Source organism: Diabrotica virgifera, chromosome 1, assembly GCF_917563875.1.
Source record: "Diabrotica virgifera virgifera chromosome 1, PGI_DIABVI_V3a".
In the NCBI taxonomy this organism is placed as follows: domain Eukaryota; kingdom Metazoa; phylum Arthropoda; class Insecta; order Coleoptera; family Chrysomelidae; genus Diabrotica; species Diabrotica virgifera.
In genome coordinates, this window is record NC_065443.1 from 89,044,669 (window position 1) to 89,067,750 (window position 23,082).

Consider the following 23,082-nt stretch of genomic DNA (forward strand, 5'->3'; position numbering starts at 1 on the left):
AACATTTTATTGTTAACTAAAAGTGAGTTATAGGTAATTGAATGTACATTTGTTTCGGCGAGTACCCAAATCTAAGTATTTAAGCTTAAATAACGGGAAAATGATGCACATTTTATAACATAAATTTATTAAACATTTGTCAAAGTACTTAGAAATATCTATCAATTGAGCCCCAGAACAAATTGATTGCATCAAAATTTATGCTACAAAATTTTTTCCACATTTATCTTTTAAAAATTTTTCCAAAAAATGTTATTGTTTTTTTTTTAAATAACTTCGTTAATTTTTGCGATATCAGGTTCACTTGAAAACCATTTGAAACTTAGTTCCAAGGGCTATTAAATCGCATTAAAATTAATCTTAAAAACCCTTTATTTTTTTTTTAATAAAAGGTTTTAATGACTCCGGTTACACGGTTCTCGCAGCAAAATTTAAATTTTAACGTTTCTATCTCGGTTATTTTTTATACTACTGAAATAGTAAAACTGGTATAGTATTTAACACAAAAAACAAAAATTTTATTATATTTAATTTTTTACGTATATTAAGTTTTTTGCAGTTATTATTAAAAGAAAGTGAAAATAACGATAACTTTAAAAATTCTGATTTTTTAAAAACACTTTTTTTTTCAAAAAGATGCATTCTAAACCGGTCAAAATTTTCGAAATCATTACTTATACTAATATAAAGAAATTATAGTACGGATAACTATAAATCTTAATTTTTGTTGAAATGGCGTATGTTTTATTTTTCACTTTTCCTAAAAAAATCAAAAGGGTTCTCTTATTTCCATCATAACTTGCGTAATTTTAATGCTATTAACTTCTCCTGGAGCCGATTTGATAGGTATTCCGAAGTACTTTGACAAGTTTTTAACAGGTATATTTTATAAAATGCATAGTTCTCTCGTTATTTAAGATTGAATACTTAGATTTGAGTACTCGTCGAAAAAAATATATATTAAATTACCCATAACTCCCTTAAAATTGACATTAGGTTAGGTTTTAAGCGAGAATTGTATTAAATTTTTTATTACCTTCAATTTTTGTAATAATAAATTTTTTGTAGAAGCTTATACTTTTTTAGTTATACGTGAAAAACAGCTTTAAAACATGCATTTTTTTACGAAAAAGTAAAATGTTTGATCTTTAATAACTCAAAAAGTATTGATTTATATTAATAACTTTATATATCAAATTTTGCTTGTAATGTGACCCTCTATCGATTAGTTGTATTATTTTTAACAAAATAATTTTCACCCCGGGAAGGGGTGGCATCCACCCCAGGGCGAAAGCGCAAGTTGGCATCATGTCACCTTTGTTCCCTAAGGTATCCTCTAACTACTCAACAATTTTCATGAAAATCGATGAAGGTTCAACGAAATCGGAGGTGAAAACCTTCAGTTACTGCACTAATAAACAATTTTGAATAAAGAATAGGCTTAAAGGAGCCAGTTGGAATGTAAGAAACATAGAAAACAAGGAAATAAATATCGATAAATAATAAAAGAAGCAGAATTTTGATATAGGTATTTTGCCATATAATATAATATCTTATAAAATAATAAATGGAAAAACAAAATCACTAATATTTGTGAAAATGAAAGGCTAACTCGAACTAAGTTTGAGATTGATAGTGATCACTTATGAAGCCCTTACACGATCATTATTACTGATGATCAGTAATACTGACATAATACCCCAGCTTTATATCAATACTTCGAATATTGATGGTCTACCTTACACGATCAGTATTCCTGAGTCAGTAACGTAAGTAATATTGATATTGTTGTTTTGCTTGACTTAAACTTAAATCTTTTATTACAAAGAGTTTCCATTTTGTGTGTAAAGATGGATTTGAAAAAGAAAGCATGCATTGCTGTAATATCGTCAAAAGTTAGGGATATAGAATTCTGCTGATTTTCATAGTTGATTTTTTTCGCGAACAGACGGATTCCGCTATTTTTTTTATTTTAGCCTTTTCTTTAGTATTTACACAGTTGTGCAAAGGTTAACTCAAACTTATTTTTTGTACTTATACCGGGTGGAAGAAAAAATATGTTTTTCTTGTGTTAAGTTTGAGACACTCTGTAGAAAGAACGAGGTACAAATGTGAGTATACATCAGACTAATATTGTAGTCTTTTGTTTTGTGAACATACTGTTGTTTGAATGTCCCTGATATCTTTAGAAACAAAAAAAAATAGACGGTTTTGTAATTTAACATGTGTTTTAACCGAAACAAAAGTTTGAGACACCTTGTAGGAAGAAAAAGGCACAAAGGTAAGTATACCCCGATATTATGTTGTAGTCTCATATTTTTTTAATATTTTATTTTTTAATTTCTCTGATATATTTAATAACAAAGAAACTAGACGGTATTAGGTACTCTTTAATATGTTTTTACTGACGACATGCGATACGCGAAGAGGCCATGTCTTGTCATACCACTAAGATGAAATTAGTTTCTACATATATAGTGAAAAAGGAACAGAGTGTTTCAAGAAAAAAATCTGTGTAATGTTCCTCTCGCTATTTAAAGAGCCTCCACGTAGACACCAAATCAGTATTTATTAATATAAATATAAATCCGTATATAGACGGTATTACTCTTTAATATGTTTTTCTATGTTTCACATGTGTGATGTGGCGCATGTCGTCAGTTAAAACACATAATAAAGAGTAACATCGTCTATCTTTTTTGTTATTAAAGATATCAGAGAAAATAAAGAAATAAAATATGCACAAAATATGAGACTACAACAAAATATTGAGGTATACTCACCTTTGTTGCCTTTTTCTCCCTACAAGGTGTCTCAAACTTTGGTTTCGGTTAAAACACATGTTAAATTACAAAACCGTCTATTTTCTTATTTCTAAAGATATCAGGGACACTGAAAAAACAAAATGTTCACAAAACATAAGACTACAATACGATTTCGATATATTTGTACCTCGTCCTCCCTACAGGGCGTCTAACACTTAACATAAGAAAAACATTTCTTTTCTTCCACCCGGTATGAGTACAAAAAAAAAGTTTGAGTTAACCTTTGCATACCTGTGTAAATACTAAAGAAAAGTCTAAAATGATAAAAAAAATTAGCGGAATCCGTTAATGTGTTCACAAAAAAATCTACTATAAAAATTCAGCAGAATTTTCTATATCCCTAACTTTTGACGAGCAGTTTATTAGCATGTGCAGTGAAGTATCCCGCTAAACGTCGTCGCCGATACTGGGTGCAAAAGTGGTTACAAAAAGGTGCAAATTTTTCTCATCGTACTCTACTAAAAAGAAATTTACGCTACCGGTGAATTTAACGATTATAAAAATTATTCTCCTATGAACGAAGAGATTTTCGAGAAATTATCGTCGCCTTAATACTATAACTTGATAACTCGAAATTAGTAGTTTTGAGATAAACGAGTTTAAAGATTTTAAAGATATTTGTGCTGCTACCATGATGTTGGTAAATACGGAATTCACTCTGCAGCTCTAAAATACTGTTCCTTAACTTTTTGGCAACTGATCTATTTAGGAATATGGTGTAAATTTGTTTTCCAATATGGAAAAAAACATGAAAAATTAAAGTTATCAACTTTTAGCACTACCATAATGTTAACATTTGGTAATGTCGCATGTTGTGCTAAGTCGCATATCAGTGAACTTTTTAACACAACTAATATTTTAAACATTATTTTGTTGAAAATTAGCCCTCTGGCATGGGGGTTGCCAGATCTGCTAACAATTCTCGAATTTTTGCATTAAAATGAACCGAATAAACAGATAGCAATTATGTGGTAAGTTCAATGGTTTCAGAGAAACACGTGCTAAAACTAGATAACTCGAGTTATCTAGTTATATTATTCAGTGTATGTCGTATTCACGATTATTTCGATTAAATAATAGCTTGATAACTTATCTTGTCAAGTTTTAGCACTGAATATTAGTGGCATTTGAGTTTTATCAACTTTCGTCAATCATAAATAAATACTTAACCCGTTTGAAGTGAGCTATCAAGTTTTTACACAATGTGGAGGCAAATGAAATACATCTTGTGAACTAGTTATCTCAAAAACGTCAATTTTGGAGTTATCAAGTTATAGTACTAAGGCGACGTTATTAAAAATGGTATCACCATTTCTAACTCGACAAGATATCAGTATAGATAGGTTACCTTTAACATTACGCTACCTTGCAACTGGATGAAACTTCGAGGATTTAGCTGTTATATCACCAGATTCTATAAGTATCCCAATAATGGAAACTTACAAAATTCTCATTTATGAGCTCAAAAAATATGCACGGGTAAATATTGATACGGTTTAATTTATTTTTTGTTAATTTATTGCGATTTCTCAATTTACTTCAACTCCAGAAGAATTGATAAACGTAGCAGATAATTTACAATCTTTGCATCAATTTTGTAATTGCGTAGAAGCGATAGACGGAAAAACATTTTGCCGTAGAAAACGTCAGTGTCTCAATGTTATGTTTATAAATGGTTCTATTATAGTATAGTTTCATTAGCTATTGTTAATGTAGAAAAAAAATTGATTGAGGAGTTATGTTTTATTCAAAGTTTGGAAAGCTATTTTGGCAAAAATCGCTTAACGTTGCACCAGTTTCTACATTATCAAACACAACAGAAATATTTCCATATGTACTCATGAGAGATGAAGTTTTTCCATAAATGAAAATCTCACGAAACCTTTGTTTCAGATTTGAACCCAACTTAATACAAAAACGACGATAGCGACATCTTTATTAAAATAGAAATATTGAAGTATGTACTGATTCAAGTAATGATTTATGGAATGATGGTTTTATCCGTAGGTATACTGTCAGTATCACCTCCACTTTTAAAATGTTGATGGCAGATATCAAAATATGTAGATATTTGGTCAATATGGAATCAGTACTTTTTATTGTTTCATTCTTCTTCTTGGTTAAGTGCCTTCTCCTAATCGGAGGTTGGATATAATTATCACTATCTTTAATATATCTACCGCTTCTCTAAAGAGTTCTGTAGAACTGCATTTAAACCAGTCCCTTAAATTCTTCAAGCCTGACACTCTCCTTCTCCTTACAGAGGTGTAACTAGGGTTATCCTAAGGGGGGTTACAACTACATGATGATCTCTGGGGGTATGGAATAGTAATGGTGTTAAGCGTAATTAATTTGGCGTGTTGCCAAATAACCAGTAACTCTTCGGGGAATTTTAATACCCCGTAAATCTTATAATTTTCCGAGTTTGGGCCTGGTATCTTGAAAATCCTTCATATGATTGAGTTGTGCCCATGAGAACTTTTTATCAGGATGCTTCAAAGGGTATTTTCCCAAAGAATGAACGAAATCCACTGGGACCTATTTTCCATAAGGTTTGTGCGGGGTCCTTTAAATATACAGAGTGATTTATGCAAGTCTAGTATATATAGTCCATGATCTTTAATTTTAATGAAACACCCTGTATATTTTTATATTTTTAGAATTTGATAAACAACCTCACATCAAAAAAGTGTATTATGTGGGGCCTATTATGAATAATACAAGGTAAAATTTTTAAATCATGTATAATTTTCGTCAAGATATTAAATACCTACATAAAATTTTGAAATTGATAATTTATCATACTTTAAATAATGCTATTTTTTTAAAATTAGCTCAATAAAGACATACAATTTCTAAATTACGTACATACATATAAATCTATTGGGTTTTGTATTTAATGTCTTGACCATAAACAATTTCAAAATTTCACATTATATTATTCATAATGGACCCTAAATAATACATTTTTTTGAGATGAGGTTGTGAAGTAGCTTCTAAGAACAGAAAAATATACAGGGTGATCCATTAAAACTAGATAATTGACTATGCTGTTCAGGCGCGAATCACCCTGTATATTTCAATTTATGTTTGTAAAGCGCCCATTTGAATTTAAAAGTTGGCGTGTCCCAGTAGTTTTTATAATTTTCTAAAATAAAGACATAAACAATTTTATTCCATAAGTGGTTTCCTTACTATATAATTTCAAAATTTCACCCTATATACTAATACACGCTACATAATATAGTTCGTTTCAGCCTTTTTTGTAATTTTTTGAAACAAGGACAGAACTAATTTTATTCCATAAGTGCCTTCCATACTGTATAAAAAAGCACTGTATACAATAAGACACACGTGATTTTGGTAAAAGGCTTTTCTAGCTCCAAATGATTAAAATGGTTAGTTCTACGTTAATCTTTTAAAATGCTTTATAAAAGATTACCTACCCGATCTTCAAATAATTTTAGACCTTGTGCTAGACTAGGTATACTTACTATTACGGAATGCATATTATTATTAAAACATATAAACTGTTATTATTTAACATTTTAAACATTAAAAACAGTTTATTTCCAAGAAAAAAGACGACAGATTACCTAATCGATTATTCATTTATCAGTATCTATGTCATGTTGTAGGCAATTATTTCGAGTATTAGGAAATTAAAACAATACTTTGACACAGTAATGTGAACTTTTCCACAGATTAAAGTTAAACGTAAAATTTTATAACTAGATCAGTGTTAATGATCCTGTGAAATGATTGAATTAAGCAAGAATAATGAAATTAATAAACTAAAATTTCGCTAATAATAATAACTAATAATGAAAATTGCAGATATTTACGTAGGTATATATACTATATACTGAAAGGCACAAATCTCTGTAATCGGGGAGAAATTCACCATGATAAAGACACTATAAATACATTATATTATAAATAAAGACATTATAATTGCATGATTATATATCGCATACGTCTGCCTGTGTTTGTGAGTTTGGGGACGTTTTTTTACCACCCCCCGTTTTTGCATGCATAGGCAGTTGTCTGCTATTTCGCTACTTTTATGTATGTTATTCAACATTGGCTTGATCTTATGGATCTTTAGCATCTTTTACAACCAGACACTGTTCTAACTCTGGTTTTTTATTTGTAGCATTTTGTAGCTTGTTACCTTTGACTTGAAGATGCTCTACATATTTTAAAGAGCGAAACCGGTCGTCGGAAGTTATAATAAAGATTGTAAGTCTGACTTTTACTTCATTTAAAATGAACTTTCACATGCAACCCATTCAAGATTCAAGATTAACACTATAAATAGTTTATTGTAGCCAAAAATTTTGTACCGGGTGTCCCAATAAGAATGGCTCTCGGCCATATCTCAGGAACCGTTTATAGTAGAGCTTTGAAATAAAAAATTTTATAACAAAAGTTGCCTCAGGAAAAGCCTGGAAATTATTTTCATAATTGTCGGACCACCGCTAGAGGGCGTAATTGAATATCAAAAATTAAAAAATCTAAAATTTACAAAATTTTCCTAATGAAGGGGCACTGGAAATCCGATCGTCGTATTCTTCATAAAATTCTACGCATATTTGATTTGACAAGTTTAGGTCTACCTTTGAAAATAAGAGGTGGGGGTGAGTGGGAACCTTGTTATAAAAAACTGGCTGTGAGTCCGGTTCTGCTTAATCAAATTTTGCAAACTTGGTCTTGTTGAAGACAGATCTTTTTCGTCAATATAAAAGTTATGATTTCGAACCAACTTACTGAGTAATATGCCAGCTAGAAGGCGGTATTTAATTTTTTTCAGAAATCTAGTGTTCCTTGGAAAATATTAAATACAAACATGCATTTTTAATACCATATTACAAAATTAGACAAAATTAGCAACAGAATAGCGAAAACCGAATGTTAATACCTTTTTTATATCTCGAGATATCTTACAAAACGTGTAAATTTAAAAACATAATTGTTACTGTCACCGGTAAACGAAATAATTCATTAAAAGTAGTGTGCTATGGAAACAACAAAGAAACATTTTCCAGCTGTCAACGTATATTAGGTCTTTTCAACGCTTCTCATTTGTTTCGAGCCTCGTTCATATCTCGTATATTAATTACGTATTTTTTATGGGAAATAAGCCACAATTTTACTAAAAATGAATTTATTAACGTTTCGAAGCCCAAATCGGGTTTCGTTGTCAAAATACAAAATACTATTAAAATAAACAAACATGTTGTTGCTAAGTAAAAAAATTCTTCTATTAATTTATTTAATCTGACTCATTTATATTGGCAATTCAGACGTATATTATACATTTTAAAGTAGAAGACTTTGAAATGATATCGCCAATATTTATGAGTTGCGTTCCTGGGACGACTTTACTAAAAGATAGTTCATTCGATTACATGAAATCAATCCCAACTCAAGAATATCCGTCGCAAAAAAAATCATAGCATGTGATCTGTCTTTAAAAAGACAACCAAATGCAACGATGACAGTAAAATTCTCGCGTTAGAGATTCCATAGTAAATCACGAGGGAAAACCAGGAAAAAACCTCGTGATACTATCCCGACATCGTAAGTATTTGGTCTTACATTTAATCTATCTTCAAAAAACTAATACCAAATTCTGACTTTAATATGTTTAAATTATAAATAATATTAATATTACATAGATATACAATAAGTAATACTAAAATATAAAATTTGTACTAACTCGATATGTTATTGACTACTAATCGTGGTATTTTCTTTCTATTGACTTCCTCTTTCAGTATGGGTAACCACATCCTACTGCATTCTACCAAGGAATTTGCGACACAATTGGTTTCATTTAGCATAATTAGAGCCGCTTCTTTGATTTTTCTCTTTTTACTATCTGATTCTTTCAGGACTATACTTGAATCTCTCCACTGAACTCTATGTTCATTATCCCATGCGTGTTGACATATTTTTTAAAACAATTGAGTACTTAAATTACTCACTTAGTGAGTACACACACCAAGAGTAATCCAAAAGAGCAACCCCAAAAACCTAAGAGTAATCCATTTGATTCCTCCGAAACTCCAGAAGATAACCTGTCTTAGGCACCAGGTACTCCTGTGTCTGTGCTGATCACGTATTCGTGTTCAGCAACCCCAAAAACCTATAACTGATCTGTTTGTATTAATGTAGTACCAAAGACCCTCGAAACTCCAGGAGCCCCTTTCATTGACCTTGGAAATCAGGTGCGCCGGGAGTCGGTTCTGGTGGCATATTCGTGTATATCGACGTCAAAAAACCCTCCAGTAATTCATTTGCATCAATTAAATGCCGAAAACCATCGAAACTCTAGAAGATGACGTCCCTTGCAGAGGCCGTAGCCACCACGTCATCCGGAGGGCAATTCTGATGGAATATTCGTGTTTAGCGATCCCAAAAATCATGAGTAATCTGTTTATATCAATTGAATGCCGAAAACCCTCGAAACTCTAGAAAATGACGTCCGTTGAAGGTCAATGTCAAAGTAAAGGTCGCCATTGGATAGCCAGGAAAAAATCCTAGACTACTAGTACTTTCCTTGATCCAAACTTCTACATGTTGCCAAATAACCAGTAACTCATGGAATTGGAATACCCGTAAATCTTATAATTTTCCGAGTTTGGGCCTCTATATCTTGAAAATCCTTCATACGATTGAGTTGTGCCCATGAGAACTTTTTATCAGGATGCTTCAAAGAGTATTTTTCCAAAGTATGAACGAAATCCACTGGGACCTATTTTCAATAAGGTTTGTGCGTGATCCTTTATGCTTAACCGTGCATATTTGAATTTAATAGTTGACATAACTTAGCGGTTTTTATAATTTTCTAAAATAAGGACAAAAACATTTTTATTCCATAAGTGGTTTCCACGCTGTAATTTCAAAATTTCACCCTGTATTATTCATAATACACCATACATTTGAAATCAAGTTGTTAAACAGCTTTTAAAAATATAAAAATGTATAGAGTGTTCCATTAAAAATAAAGCTTATGGACTATGTTAGGCTTACGTGAATCACCCTGTACAATCAAATTTAGGTCTAAAAAGTGCATATTTATTTTGAAAAATGGACGGGTCTTAGGACAGAAATAATTTTGTTCCATCCTATGTCCTTCCATTATAAAACCATAAAGTTATACAGTGTGGAAATCACTTATAGAATAAAATTGTTCGTGTCTTTATTAAAAAAAAAATAAATAAAAAACGCTGAGATCTGTCAACTTTCGTTGACAGAAGAAAGATTTTTAAAATTTGAATAAATACATTTTTAACTATTAGTTAAAAATGTATTTATTTTTAATTGATTAAAAGTTACCTAATTTATTTCTCCAACTTGAGACAAGTAAGAAAAATTGAAGCTTGTTTTGATCTTACCCTTCTTGTATTAGTGATAAGTTTTTGTTAACATATTTTGCATAATTAGATGAGTTTCTTTAAAAAAAGATTACATATTTATTATCGTGATATTTCTCAATACTAATATTAATACAAACATATTTTATTTTAGAGGGTAAAAACGACTGTGAAAATGCTTGGTTGACCCACAAGTGTTATCAATCGGAAGCTCCAGACGTAAGTAACACAAATACGAGTTTATGCGCTATAGATATGTGGACTAAATCAGGGATAACTTAATTTGCAAAAACATACTTTATCGCCAACGGTGACTAAAGTCATTTTTTATAATATTGTACTCATTTGCCCACATTTGCGGCAGTAAAGTAATAGTTTATTATACTAAAAGAAGAGTTTTACTTTACCTGCCGCGATTATTAATCAAATTAACCGAGATGGAATGTATTGTGTATTCCACAAATATACGACTGTTTTGGATTATCGCGACAACGAATATTTTAGTTTGCAGCATAAGAAGTACGAAAGTATTTTGCTCTAATAATTACTCCAATAAACAACAATATAATTTGCAATGGCAGCTAATCTGGAAAGCTCAACGTAGGTGGCGCTTGTGTAGTTGGAGGTCACGTCAACTCGTCAAATCAATTTACTTATAAGTAAATATTGCGTTTATTTGGTTTTGTGAATTTATTTTAAGAAAATAAAATGCCCCAATGTTGTGTTGTGCCTTTGTGCTCATCGAGAACATCAGGACACAGGTTTTCCTAAAGATAGTTTGATGAGAAAAAAGTGGATTATCGCCATAAGAAGGGATAAATATGTGCCAACAATAAATGCTCGTATCTGCAACAAACATTTTGTGAAAACAGATTATGTATTGCCCCTGGATTCGAATGTAAAAAATCGTAAGTTGTTTATTTGTTTAAATACTTGTTTTTCTTGTACGTAAATGTTTTTCTGGAATATTCAGTTGCAACCATATTTACTTTGAAAAGGGAAAACTTTGTAGTTGGCTGTATACTTGTATACCAATAACATATTAAGATGAAGTAAAGACTTTTGTTGTATGTTTTTATATTAAATTAATTTAATATACTAACATACAACAGAAGTATTTACTTCATTATTAAGTTCTTATTTACCTAGCTCCATTAGTATAACCTCAACTTTATTGTAAACAATTTTTTGTTTATTTTACAGCAAAGCCTCGGCTCAAGAAAAATGTTATACCAAGCCAATTTAGCTGGACTGAAAAGAAACGGGAATCAGCCAAGCAGAGAAAAGAACGGATGATAAAACGAGCTCTAAGAAAAGAATCATCACATTTGTCATCCATCAGTTCATCTAACCCAGTCCCACCAGAACCTTGCGATGAAGTCGAAGTAGAGTCTACACCAATCGAAATAAATGACCATGAAGATGAACTTATAGATAAATGTGATGCATCCACTATGACTAGTACACCACTTAACTCATTTTGTATCGAAAATTTGCAATGTGAGTCTAAGTTGGAAGAACTCAAATTCTATACTGGGTTTGATAGTGGTGAACATTTTTGGCTTGTTTTTAACATTTTAGGTCCCGCAGTGAACCATCTCTTATATTATCCAACTGGATCTAAAATGAGTGTCCGTGTACTAACTCCAGCAAATGAGTTTTTACTTACTATTGTTAAGTTAAGACGAAATATGATAAATAAAGAACTGTCATTTTAATTTGATATAAGTGAGGCATTAGTTAGCCGTATATTTATCACATGGATCAACTTTATTTACTGTCAATTTCGAGAACTTAATATCTGGATACCACTTTACATTGCTAAAGAAAATGCTAAGTTTAAAGGCCGGCAATGTGCTAGTACAGTTATTATAGATTGTACTGAGGTGAAAATAGATCAGCCCAAAAATCCAGTATCACAACAGCTTACATACTCAACATACAAATCATGTAATACACTAAAAGTTTTAGTTGGCATTTCAAGTACAGGTAGCATATCTTTTGTTTCCGATAGTTATGGAGGTTCCATTAGTGATAGATGCTTGTTTGAAAAGTGCGGTTTGTCTAATTTGCTGGAAAAAAATGATATAGTATTAGCAGATCGAGGTTTTCAGATTCAAGACATTTTAGCATTAAAAGATGTGACTGTCAATATGCCAGATTTTTTGAAAAACAAATCTGACCAGCTTGAGCCTCACCAGCTTTGTCGCTCAAAAAAAATTTCATCTAATAGGATACATATTGAGAGAGTAATTGGTCTGGGCAAAACATACAAGATTCTAAAGTATTTGTCGAGCAATTTAGTACCATTGGGAAGCAGAATAATATTTGTATGTTTTATGTTAGCAAATTTCCGTAGCAACATAATGGACAAAAATTAATAAAACAGAAATACTATTTATTTGTCTTTTATTTTTTTATACAGATCATCTACATTGTTTATAAGTATGCTTCATGTTAACAAATTTTCATAGCAACATACATAATCGATTGTCCTCTTATACTGGAAGGTTGTCGAGGTAATTCGTAGCAACATCTTCTTCTTAACCTTCTATCGTCCACGTTTGGACATAGGCATCTCCCAACTCCTTCTATCGGTCTCTATCCTGAGCAACATGTTTTCAATTTGTTCCGGCTACTCTTTTAATATCATCAACCCACCTCATCTGTGATCTTTCTCTCGGTCGTTCCTCTAAGGTCTCCAATGTTGTATTGTTGCATTCAAACGTTGGTCTTTTTGTCTAGCAGTGTGGCCTGCGAAGCTCCATTTAAGTTTGGCAACTTTTGTTATGTCCTCGACTTTTGTTTTTGATCTTACCCAGTCGTTCCTCTTTTTATCCGACAGTCGTATACCTAACATTGCTCTTTCTGTTGTGGCTAGTTTATTCATATTTGCCTTGGTTAGGGTCCAGGTTTGACATCCATATATCATGATGCACTGGTTGAACACTTTGCTCAAGTATTAAGGTATTTTGCAATACTCAAGTATCCAACTAAGTTTTCCAAATCCTGCCCATGCTAGTCTTGCTCTCATAGTAATTTCCGCACTTTGGTCCTCTTTGTCAAGTTTCAGGATTTGGCCTAGGTAGATATATTCCTAGACTTTTTCTATCTCACTGCCATTTATAGTTATATGCCTGGGTCATCTGTGTTTGTTTTCGTAGCAACATATCGGATAAAAATTAATAAAACAAAAACTATTTATTTGTCTTTTATTTTGTCATACAGATTATCTATCCTTTGTTAGCAAATTTTCGTAGCAAGATATTGGATAAAAATTAATAAAACAAAAACTATTTATTTGTCTTTTATTTTGTCATACAGATTATCTACATTAATTATGTAATCTACTGTATTAATTGGGAAATGAGCCATAATTTAAGTTGGAAATTAATTTTTTTGATGTTTCGACTTCCACTTCATAAATTGTTATTGAAATACAAAATATTAATAAATTAAACAAATTTTGTTTATTTTTCTTGGTAAAAAAATTCTTCTAATTATTTAATAACAATTCTTCTAATAGGTATTCGAAGAATATTTTACCAAGTAATGTAAACAAAATTTGTTTATTAATATTTTATATTTTGATAACGATTTCTGAGGTGGAAGTCGAAACGTCAATAAAATTAATTTCCAACTTAAATTGTGACTCATTTCGCAATTAATATAGTAAATTATCTACATTATCTAAATGTATTTATAAAAGTAAGTGAAAGATTTGGACTACAAGTAAACATATTAAAAACAAAATTTATGGTCATCAGCAAAAATAAAATTAGAGACGTCCAACTGCTTATTAATAATACACCAGTGGACCAAGATAAAACAGTATACCTATCTTGGAACAATAGTAAATGAACAATGGGATCACTCACAAGAAGTAAAATGTAGAATAGGGAAGACTAGGAGCGAATTCAACAACAAGGCCATACTCTTTAAAAGCCACAACCTTAATCTGGAGATAAAAGTAAGGCTCATACAATGATATATCTTCTCGATATTATATTACGGAGTTCAATCTTGGACACTCACTGAAGCGATGGAGAAAAAACTTAAATTTGATATGTGGCTATACAGGTGAATGCTGAGGATATCATGGACGGACAAGACAACCAACAAGACCATACTATGAAGAATGAAGAAAGAATGAGAAGTGATGTATACAATTAAAACGAGAAAGTTAGAATATCTCGGACACATAATGAAGACGGCACTAAATACAGATTACTGAAAATATTCCTTCAAAGCAAAGTATTTGGAAAGTGAGAAGAAGAATATTATGGTTTAAAGAATCCGAGGAAATGGTTCTCCACAACTAATCTATTTAAAGCATTAGTTAATAACATAAGTATAGCCAGAATGATAGCCAATATTTGGAATGAATAGGCACCAAAAGAAGAAGATTTATAAATAATATTTTTGGTCAAAGCTGGAACCATATATTTATCAAAAAACTGTTTAGATTTTGGGACAATTTCATTGTGTATTAAATCATTATTTCTACTTACAGAAATAATTTTCATTTCTTTTGTTGTCCAAACCACAAAATCACAGAACTCACGACCAGTGACTAACATCTGAGTTTGGACCTGATAGTAATAATTGGAATTGGATTTCAAACACAATTTATCATCCTTCATCTCCAAATATGGCAAACTATCACAACTAATTATGGAATTTTTTATAGAATATGGACACTTCACTTCCAATACTGTTAATGATGCAATAAGTCCATCAGGAGAAGCAGCTAAAAAGGGATGGTCCAATGAAATAAAAAGTCCACACCTAATGACACGATTACTAGTTGCCTCCTCATAGGCACTGATGGCTATCTTTTCACATCTTTTGCCCCAATCTGTTGCACTGGAGTGAAAAGTTTTTTGTTCAGTAATTAACTTCACAAAGGATTCTATGTTTCTCCTGTGTGTCATATGAACAACAGTACCAACGTGAGATGCTGTTAATCGCATCGATCTTTGTTGGAACCAGGTGGCAGAATTACCCTGACCTCTTGTAGCTTCTTCGATAGACTTAATTTCTTTTGTTGAAACATGAATATGTTTATCTACCATTTGCTGCATGACTGAAGTCGATAAGTAATCATGATCATGGGCAATACCTGAAACAGAAGCTGCACTAAAAGATCCATTAATACATAAACTTCTGTTCCTACTTGACGTGTAATTAATGACCTGATTTCTAACGTTGTCATTAAAATTAGGCATATTTATATATTCTTGCGGTCTGGGATCATAGCACAAGTTTGTCTTCTGCCTTTTTTTAACGTTGTACTCAGGGACAGCAAAACTTATATCTTCAGCTTTCTGTGGCGCTACTTCTAATCTGCTTTTTTTTGGCATATGCCAGACTTGTTTTTGATCCGTGCAGGTATCTTTTATGTACAATTTACCATGCTCTTTTAAGTGTAATAGAGCATAGCAGACAACAGCAACATGTTTGCACACAGCTCTATACCCCTTGCCAGCAATGCATTCACATGATGCTTCAGTAACACTTCCATCCATGGAGAGGATCAGTTTAACGTAATAGGTAAGGGCTTTGGTCATTTCACTGTTTACCTGTGCTTTGTAAAAATGATTCTCCTCTGTTGTTGCCTCTACCATAGCTAATAAAAAATTGTTTGTCAATATGCTGTAGCCTTTTCTGTGGACTGAAGCACACATGCTCATTCCTTCAGCTGACTTGTAACTACATAAAAAATAGTTGTTTATGTCCACGATATCTATGGGAGGAACTTCCGAAGATTGCTTAAGACTCGTGAAATCATCATTTGGTGGCCATAGAATATTTGATGTTGGTTCTGCAACTGAACAGTCCACAATGACATCATGAAAATCATTGTTTCTATCATATGCAGCCAATCTGTAATAGAAAATAGAATACTTAAGAATTTATAACACATCTTAACATTTTTTATAATTATAATGGAGAATATACAGTCACAATTCACAAAAATGTAATATCAGATCACACTACTCAAAGTCTAAGTTTTAATATATTATGTAATAAATAAAGTACTGCTTTGTGCTTCCAAAGAATCGTTAGTGATTCTAATAAACATTTTCAAAGTCATTTGGCACTAGCAGATTAGATTAATATTTATGAGGGTCATGATGAGGTATGGAGTAGATTCAGATTCCATTAATATATTTTGTACCTACATCATTTTAATTTGAGTTGTCTCATTAAAAAAATGTATCCCAACCGAAATGAAAGAAAAAATTGTAATATCTACCCCTGCAAAGAATAACGTAACCAGCATTTATGATATTCTTCAGAAATGGTAAAAAATATACAAATTTCTATTTTTGTGCATGTGACATTCTTTCAGTGTAAGAAGTAAGTAATTATATAAATGTCGAACTCCTCTTTTAAAAGAATGTCTACTTTTTTGAATAAAGGACACTTTTTTGAACTGTGGCAGTTACAGTTTTTGATATGAATATAAAGTCACTTACAATGTTCTTACAGTAGGAAAAATGAAAGAATACCCATGAACGAACATATAAAACACTCTGTATTTTCCTGTCACTGTGTCACACAAAAAATTGGCCAGCGCAGGTACATGTAATAATTATTGTTACATGTACTTGCACTGGACAATTTTCTTTGAAACAGTGACAGGAAAATACAGCGTGTTTTATATGTTCGTTCATGGGTATTCTTTCATTTTTCCGACTGTATCTGACACACGTGTAGGTTCTATTCGCACAAAATTGTCAAAACTTAGCAACCAGTATGGCGAATAAAATTGTAATAACTGCAGTTATTCTGTTATTCTACAAATAATTAAAATATTTTTAACATCTACCGTATTACTCCATTCCGAATCTTTCTTATAAATGTAGTTACACCCACACCGATCATATTGGCATATAGAGTATAGAGCATGAAAAGTTGTACAAGAAGAACACTAACTCAAAATCACCAAAAATGTTAGTTACAACGTTATTCTATGCAGGGGTTGATATCTTCAGAACTAACAATATTTTAACAATATCTGCAATATATGTTGAGGAGTATCTACTACATCTGTTTGAAATGAATCTATCTACACCTTGTTATAAAAATGGGGTGATTAAGTATATTTACACTATTCACAGATTGATTGTGACAGAAAAAGGTGCCAAATATTCTGTAATAAATTGCCCCATGACATTAGAGTAATGAAAAATATTTAACTCAATATAAAAAGGCTGTGCATATATTACTATTGCAAATTGAACCATACATTCTATGAACTCAAAATATGTAACATGATTTCTGTGATTTCTTTCTTTATGTGTATTTTGCTCTGCATATATGTATGTATGTCTTTGTAATAACTTTCATACATATATGTAATATTAAAGATTCTGTTTTATAATGAGTTTTGTTTGAGTAATGCACCATGAGTAAGGAGGCACAAAATTGTATTAAATATATCGTAGCTTAGCTAATTACCACAGTTTAGTTATAATACATAGCTCAAACCCAAATACAAATACTTCACTATAAAACTTAGATAAACATAAATATTTTTAATTTGGTCTGAGGTATAGAAATAAAACAAGATGATTAATATAGTTTACCTTTCGATAAGGGCTTCCTTTTTTCCAGTAACTCTCGCATTCCTTCTTCTTAATTCGTTTTTTTAACGCACAAACAGTCCAAGATCCGTATTTTTCTGCCATAATTATTAATTTATTAAATTGTAAACAAAAACACCATATACAAGCTTCACGAACTGTCAAAACGTTGACCCCCAACTACACTAGCGCCGCCAGGCGGGAGCGACGGCGTACATAGGTGCCATTTACTTTCGTTCTTCATATTTTGCACAGTCAAATATTCGTTGTCGCGCTAATCCAAGAGGGTCGTATATTCGTGGAATGGGCTATAAATGGTCAATGGCGGTATCAGATTATATTATTTATTTGAGTGAACTTAAAATTTATTTACTTTAATTATTAAAGATTTGTTCATAATTTACGTTATTATGAATTAACTTAATGTCAAAAAGTGAAATTCTGTAGTATTTTGCAATTATATTCATACAAAATAAATCAAAACTTTACAGATTTAGTAATTAGGTATTCAATAAAGGGCTTTTCATTCACAGTCATTTGTTTCGAGCTTCTGTAATATGTCGTATAATCCGTGTATATTAATATTATACACAGATTATATAACATATGACAGAAGCTCGAAACAAACGACAATCGATGAAAAGCTCTATTGATAACTATCGATTAAACATCGAAACCTGTCAGCATGCAAAAGTCATCTGTCATTGTCATACGAAATGTTTATTTGATCTAAAATTAAAAAATTCTTAAATTTTAAGTAAGTTTTAATATTTTAAATGATTGGCGATAAAATTTTGTATGTACCACGTCAGTAAAGACTCTTTATCGAACTCGTCTGTTATTCGCCTCGCTCGCTTAGCTCCCTCTTCTCGTAATATCAGACTCGTTCGATAAAGAGTCACTTTACTGACTTGGTACATAAATAACTATTACTCTTCTGTAGTAGCATCTTTTGGTTTATGGTGAAACCCCCTATTGGGATATCCTTCCTGCCAAGCAAAAATATTCCTACAACCAGGATATTCTAATAATTAATCGAATGGTGGCTAGTAGAAGTAAATGTACCGAATATATTATTATGTAGTGATAATACATACAGTGGAACCTCGATAACTCGGATTAATCGGGACCGCGGCCGATCCGGGTTATCGAAAATCCGGGTTAGCCGGAGAGCATCGTAAAAATGAATAAAATACGGTATCCTTATAGATAAAGTCCGTTATAATTAAAATAACATGAAATATATATGCACAGTACACATATCTACCTTCCCTATTATAGTTGTTTATTGTATAGAGTATAGTATAGACCAGAGGTCGGCAACGTTTTTAATATAAAGAGTGAAATACCAAATTAAAAATTCATGGCGGGCGCCAACTATTTTTTGACCTAACAAATATATAAATATAAACGTATAAAAAATATACGTTTTGAATTTCTTGTCTAAATTAACAATAGTTTAAGGGCGCAGTGGCGCCCGCGGGCGCCGCGTTGCCGACCTCTGGATAGACAGTATAGAAAGAGTATTGTTCATTTCTAGGTAAAAAAAACTCAGTCAGTTTCGGCTGTGTCAATTTCGTCTGCCATCGGAAGGATGTTATGTTATTTAAGAACAGTGGCTCTTTCATTGTTTAAACTTTAAAAGACCATTGTTCTATAAATAATTTTTTAAAAGACAGTTGAAAATAAATAAAGGAATAAAAGGTGCCTGTTGTTTGCGATAGCCCGATAATGGATAATCTGCTGCCGCCGTGTGCCATGAGTCATCTTTACCGTATAGTTCAAATTACAATACACAAATACCCATTATCTCTCAAATATTATATTATGGTCAAAGCCAAGTTTTATCAATGAAACTCGATATTTTTAAGACATTCCAGAAGCGGCTACAGATAAAATGTTTTTAACATAATACATACATTTTTATTGTTGAAATGTTTGTCTGATGAAAATCGGTCCGGGTTAGCCGGACTTCCGGGTTATCGGGGGCCGACTTATCGAGGTTCCACTGTACTAAGTATGAGGGATTATTTATACTAATAAAATTTCATTTTATATATTAAAATTCAAGGAAATATTTGGCGAAAAATATTGAAACATTTTTGTAAATTATTTTTTGCACACAATTTAGTGTTCGCTTCTCTAGTAATATTAATACTTAAATTACAGGTTAATATTATATGTCCTAATGATTTTTGTTTTAAAACCTATCCATATGAAGGAGTTGTCTGTTGAATAGAGGTATTTGTCAAGGAAAAGCTCACTATAATTAGACATATTAAGAGCACCAAACTAAGAGAGTTGCTGATTATAGAGATAGATGAAGATAACATGTTTACAGAATAAAATCAAGAAACTGCAACAAAATACTTAATTATATTTGCGAGGACAAAACAGGCATGTCGAATTTCGTTACTGAAGGAAAAGGTCTTAGGTATTAGGTATAAAGAAAAGGTCAAAATCGTAAAAATATTCATACATTATGATCATATTATGTCTAAAATGTAAGGTTCATTGATTTAAAGACAATATTTATATTACACGATAGTGTAATATAAATATTGTCTTTAAATCGGAAGCTTCTGTGACCAAAATTAGAATAATCAAATATCTATTCATCTTTACGTGTGTATTAGGTTCGTTTAAAGAGATAAAGCCATACAAGGGTCGTCAAAACATGACACAAATCAAACTCGGCAGACGATTAATTGATAAGAAAATGTTACTGGTATATCCTAATTTTGATTTTAATAACATTTTTAATAATGTAATACTAATGTTGGAAAACAATTTAAATTTTTTTTTATTTATTATAATGCCTCTACATCTAATGACCATTGACATGGTACAGTGGATTTTTCCTATCTGGTACCTAGTGTAATGTGTAGTGTGTGTGTTGAGTAAATGTCTTGATACTTAGCAAATTCGACGTCATTGTCTTTGCAAAGAAACTCTAATTGTATCCGAACGTCTGCTGTCCCTCCGGTGAGTACCGATCCCACAAGGATAGAAACTATTTTCATCTATTAATTTTCAATAAATGAAAAATTCTCTACCCAGGTGAAATTCGAACTCACTACTTACGGGTCCAAAGGTAGGCGCTCTTACCACTGAGCAACAGAGGGTGTTTGACTAAAAAAATTGTATACATACATAAAAAAGCACAAATAATAAATTAAAATATTAAAAATTAAAAAAAGAGAAAAAAAGGGGAAAAAAAAACAAAGGCGTCTAACAGCAAGAGTATATCCATTTTGCACAGACTTTAATCGTGTAAAAGTGTATGGTCACATTAAGCGCCGGATTGTAGCGCAAGCGCAAGCGCCATTTGCGATTTGTAGTCGCGCGATTGTTTTGTCGCGAAGATTGAACACATTGTTTCAAATACAAGTCAATCCATTTGCAACTAAATAATCTTGGATTGACTTGTATTTGAAACAATGTGTTGAAGAGTCTCGAAATTTTCTTAAAAAAGATTACAAAAAAAGTTTTATTAAAATAAATGCCAGTAACACATTCTTATCACTAATTATTTGTCTTCCGCGTTTGGACTGTGTCTTTGTTGTGACGACTCGTGTGTGGGTTTATCTATTCAAATGACCCTAGACACACGTGACGATGAATACTTGATTACAGTAAAGGCTGTATGACACTATGCATTTTTTTGTATCGTTTCTGATATCAGAAGTTGTATACATTTTCTTGTATCGTTTCTTGTACGTACATTTGTGCCCTGTATGACACTATGCAAGTTCTTATATCGAAAATTGTATGAAATTCGGCACGTGATTGGTCGAAATTTTGTGTCACCATGTGTCACGTTACATTGGTATGGTAGTACTGCGTCTACAGATGATTTTAAGGATTTTATAAAATTTATAAACTTTTAAAAACATAACATTTTAATGTTAACCAGAATTTTTACGTTTACTGTTGATTATTTGTGTTTTTTTTGTTTTGATATTTGTGCTAAAATATTTGCATTAGAATTATCCGAGGAATTATCTTTAGTTTGATCCAAATTAGGAACTATTTTATTTTCCTCTATCAAAAAATTATGCAACATGAAACCCAAAGTTATAGTTTGAACTTTACTAGGAGCTAAATATATGGTTATTAGTAGAACAGTAGTCCAAACCAAACGGTATATTAAGTATCAATAAAAGATTTATAAATAATACCTACAAAAACACAAATAAATTCATCAAGACATAAATCATATATGATCTCATTTTCAGCCGCCATTATGACATGACACATGACATTTAGATGTTTTACCAGCAGGTTTTACGTTTTTGTTTTTTGCGCAGAAATTGGCGCAGTTCTTGTACAACAAGCTGTGTCTGACACAAATTCTTGTATCGTTTCTGATATCGTTTCTTGTATATGTGTATGACACTATGCATTTTTTTGACATATTCAGAAACGATACAAGAAAATGCATAGTGTCATACAGCCTTTAGGTCACTTTTTAGGCGGATTTTTTTAATGCGATTTTGAAGTTGTGCGGTTTGTATTTCATCCAAAAATTTCTATTATTAACAACTAGTATAATTAATATTAACTATTCACATCCAGATATCTGTAATCTGAGGGTTTGCAATTCGGTTATTCCCTTTGTTACATGATGTTGCATGTAGCTCTTACATCAATCTGCGTTTCGCATTGAAAGGTATAACCTGTAATTGTTTTGAAATTAAATTTAAATCTTTAAGTATTTAAGAGTTTTAAATGTTGCTGATTTCTAGTTGCAGTATTATAATAAACGGCACATTTTGATTTCTGGATTGAAACATTTGATTAAGTGTAAAGTTTTAGGTACCTATGTTTCATTAGAAGAGGTTATTGCAATCTCAATATGTTAGTCTGCGTTTTTAATTTCTTCTTTAAGATTTTATTTGGTCTAATAGAGAAAAAAAAACATCAAAAACATACAATTTTTGGTGGACAAAGGTCCACCATTTTGTGTGATTTTAGAAAACTACGGAACGTATACCTACTTTTTCAATGCACCTAAAGTCTTTTTTATCTTCTTCTTAGGGTGCCTGTCCATTCTGAACGTTGGTGATCATTCTGACTATGATGACTTTGTTAGTTGCTATACGGAATAGTTGTGTTGAGGTCTTTCTATACCATGCTCTCAGGTTAGCAAGCCATGATATTCTTCTTCGTCCTGGGGCCCTTTTTTCTTCAATTTTACCTTGTAAAATGTACTGGAGTAGCTCGTATCTGCCTTGATTTCTCATTAAATGCCCCAAGTACTGCAGCTTACAGCCCTTCACG

The 23,082-nt window shown here is 31.6% G+C and overlaps 2 protein-coding genes across 2 annotated transcripts in view; both read left to right on the plus strand.

The window, feature by feature from the left end:
- LOC114325879 (general odorant-binding protein 83a-like) overlaps positions 1-23,082 on the plus strand; it is an 86,201-nt gene that overhangs the window by 40,815 nt on the left and 22,304 nt on the right. The window contains exon 5 of the mRNA XM_028274011.1: positions 10,362-10,426. Within this exon, the coding sequence (XP_028129812.1) occupies positions 10,362-10,426 (65 nt within the window). The remainder of the gene's footprint in view (positions 1-10,361; positions 10,427-23,082) is intronic.
- LOC126879189 (uncharacterized) lies at positions 10,784-12,604 on the plus strand. Its single transcript, XM_050642248.1, has 2 exons — positions 10,784-11,115; positions 11,411-12,604. The coding sequence occupies exons 1-2, from the start codon at positions 10,989-10,991 to the stop codon at positions 11,923-11,925; spliced, it is 642 nt and encodes a 213-aa protein (XP_050498205.1). The 5' UTR covers positions 10,784-10,988; the 3' UTR covers positions 11,926-12,604.

Coding starts and splice junctions, on each gene's coding strand:
- LOC126879189 (XM_050642248.1), top strand. CDS start 10,989: ATGAGAAAAAAGTGGATTATCGCCATAAGAAGGGATAAATATGTGCCA. Junction 11,116..11,410: donor GGATTCGAATGTAAAAAATC/GTAAGTTGTTTA, acceptor TTTATTTTACAG/CAAAGCCTCGGCTCAAGAAA.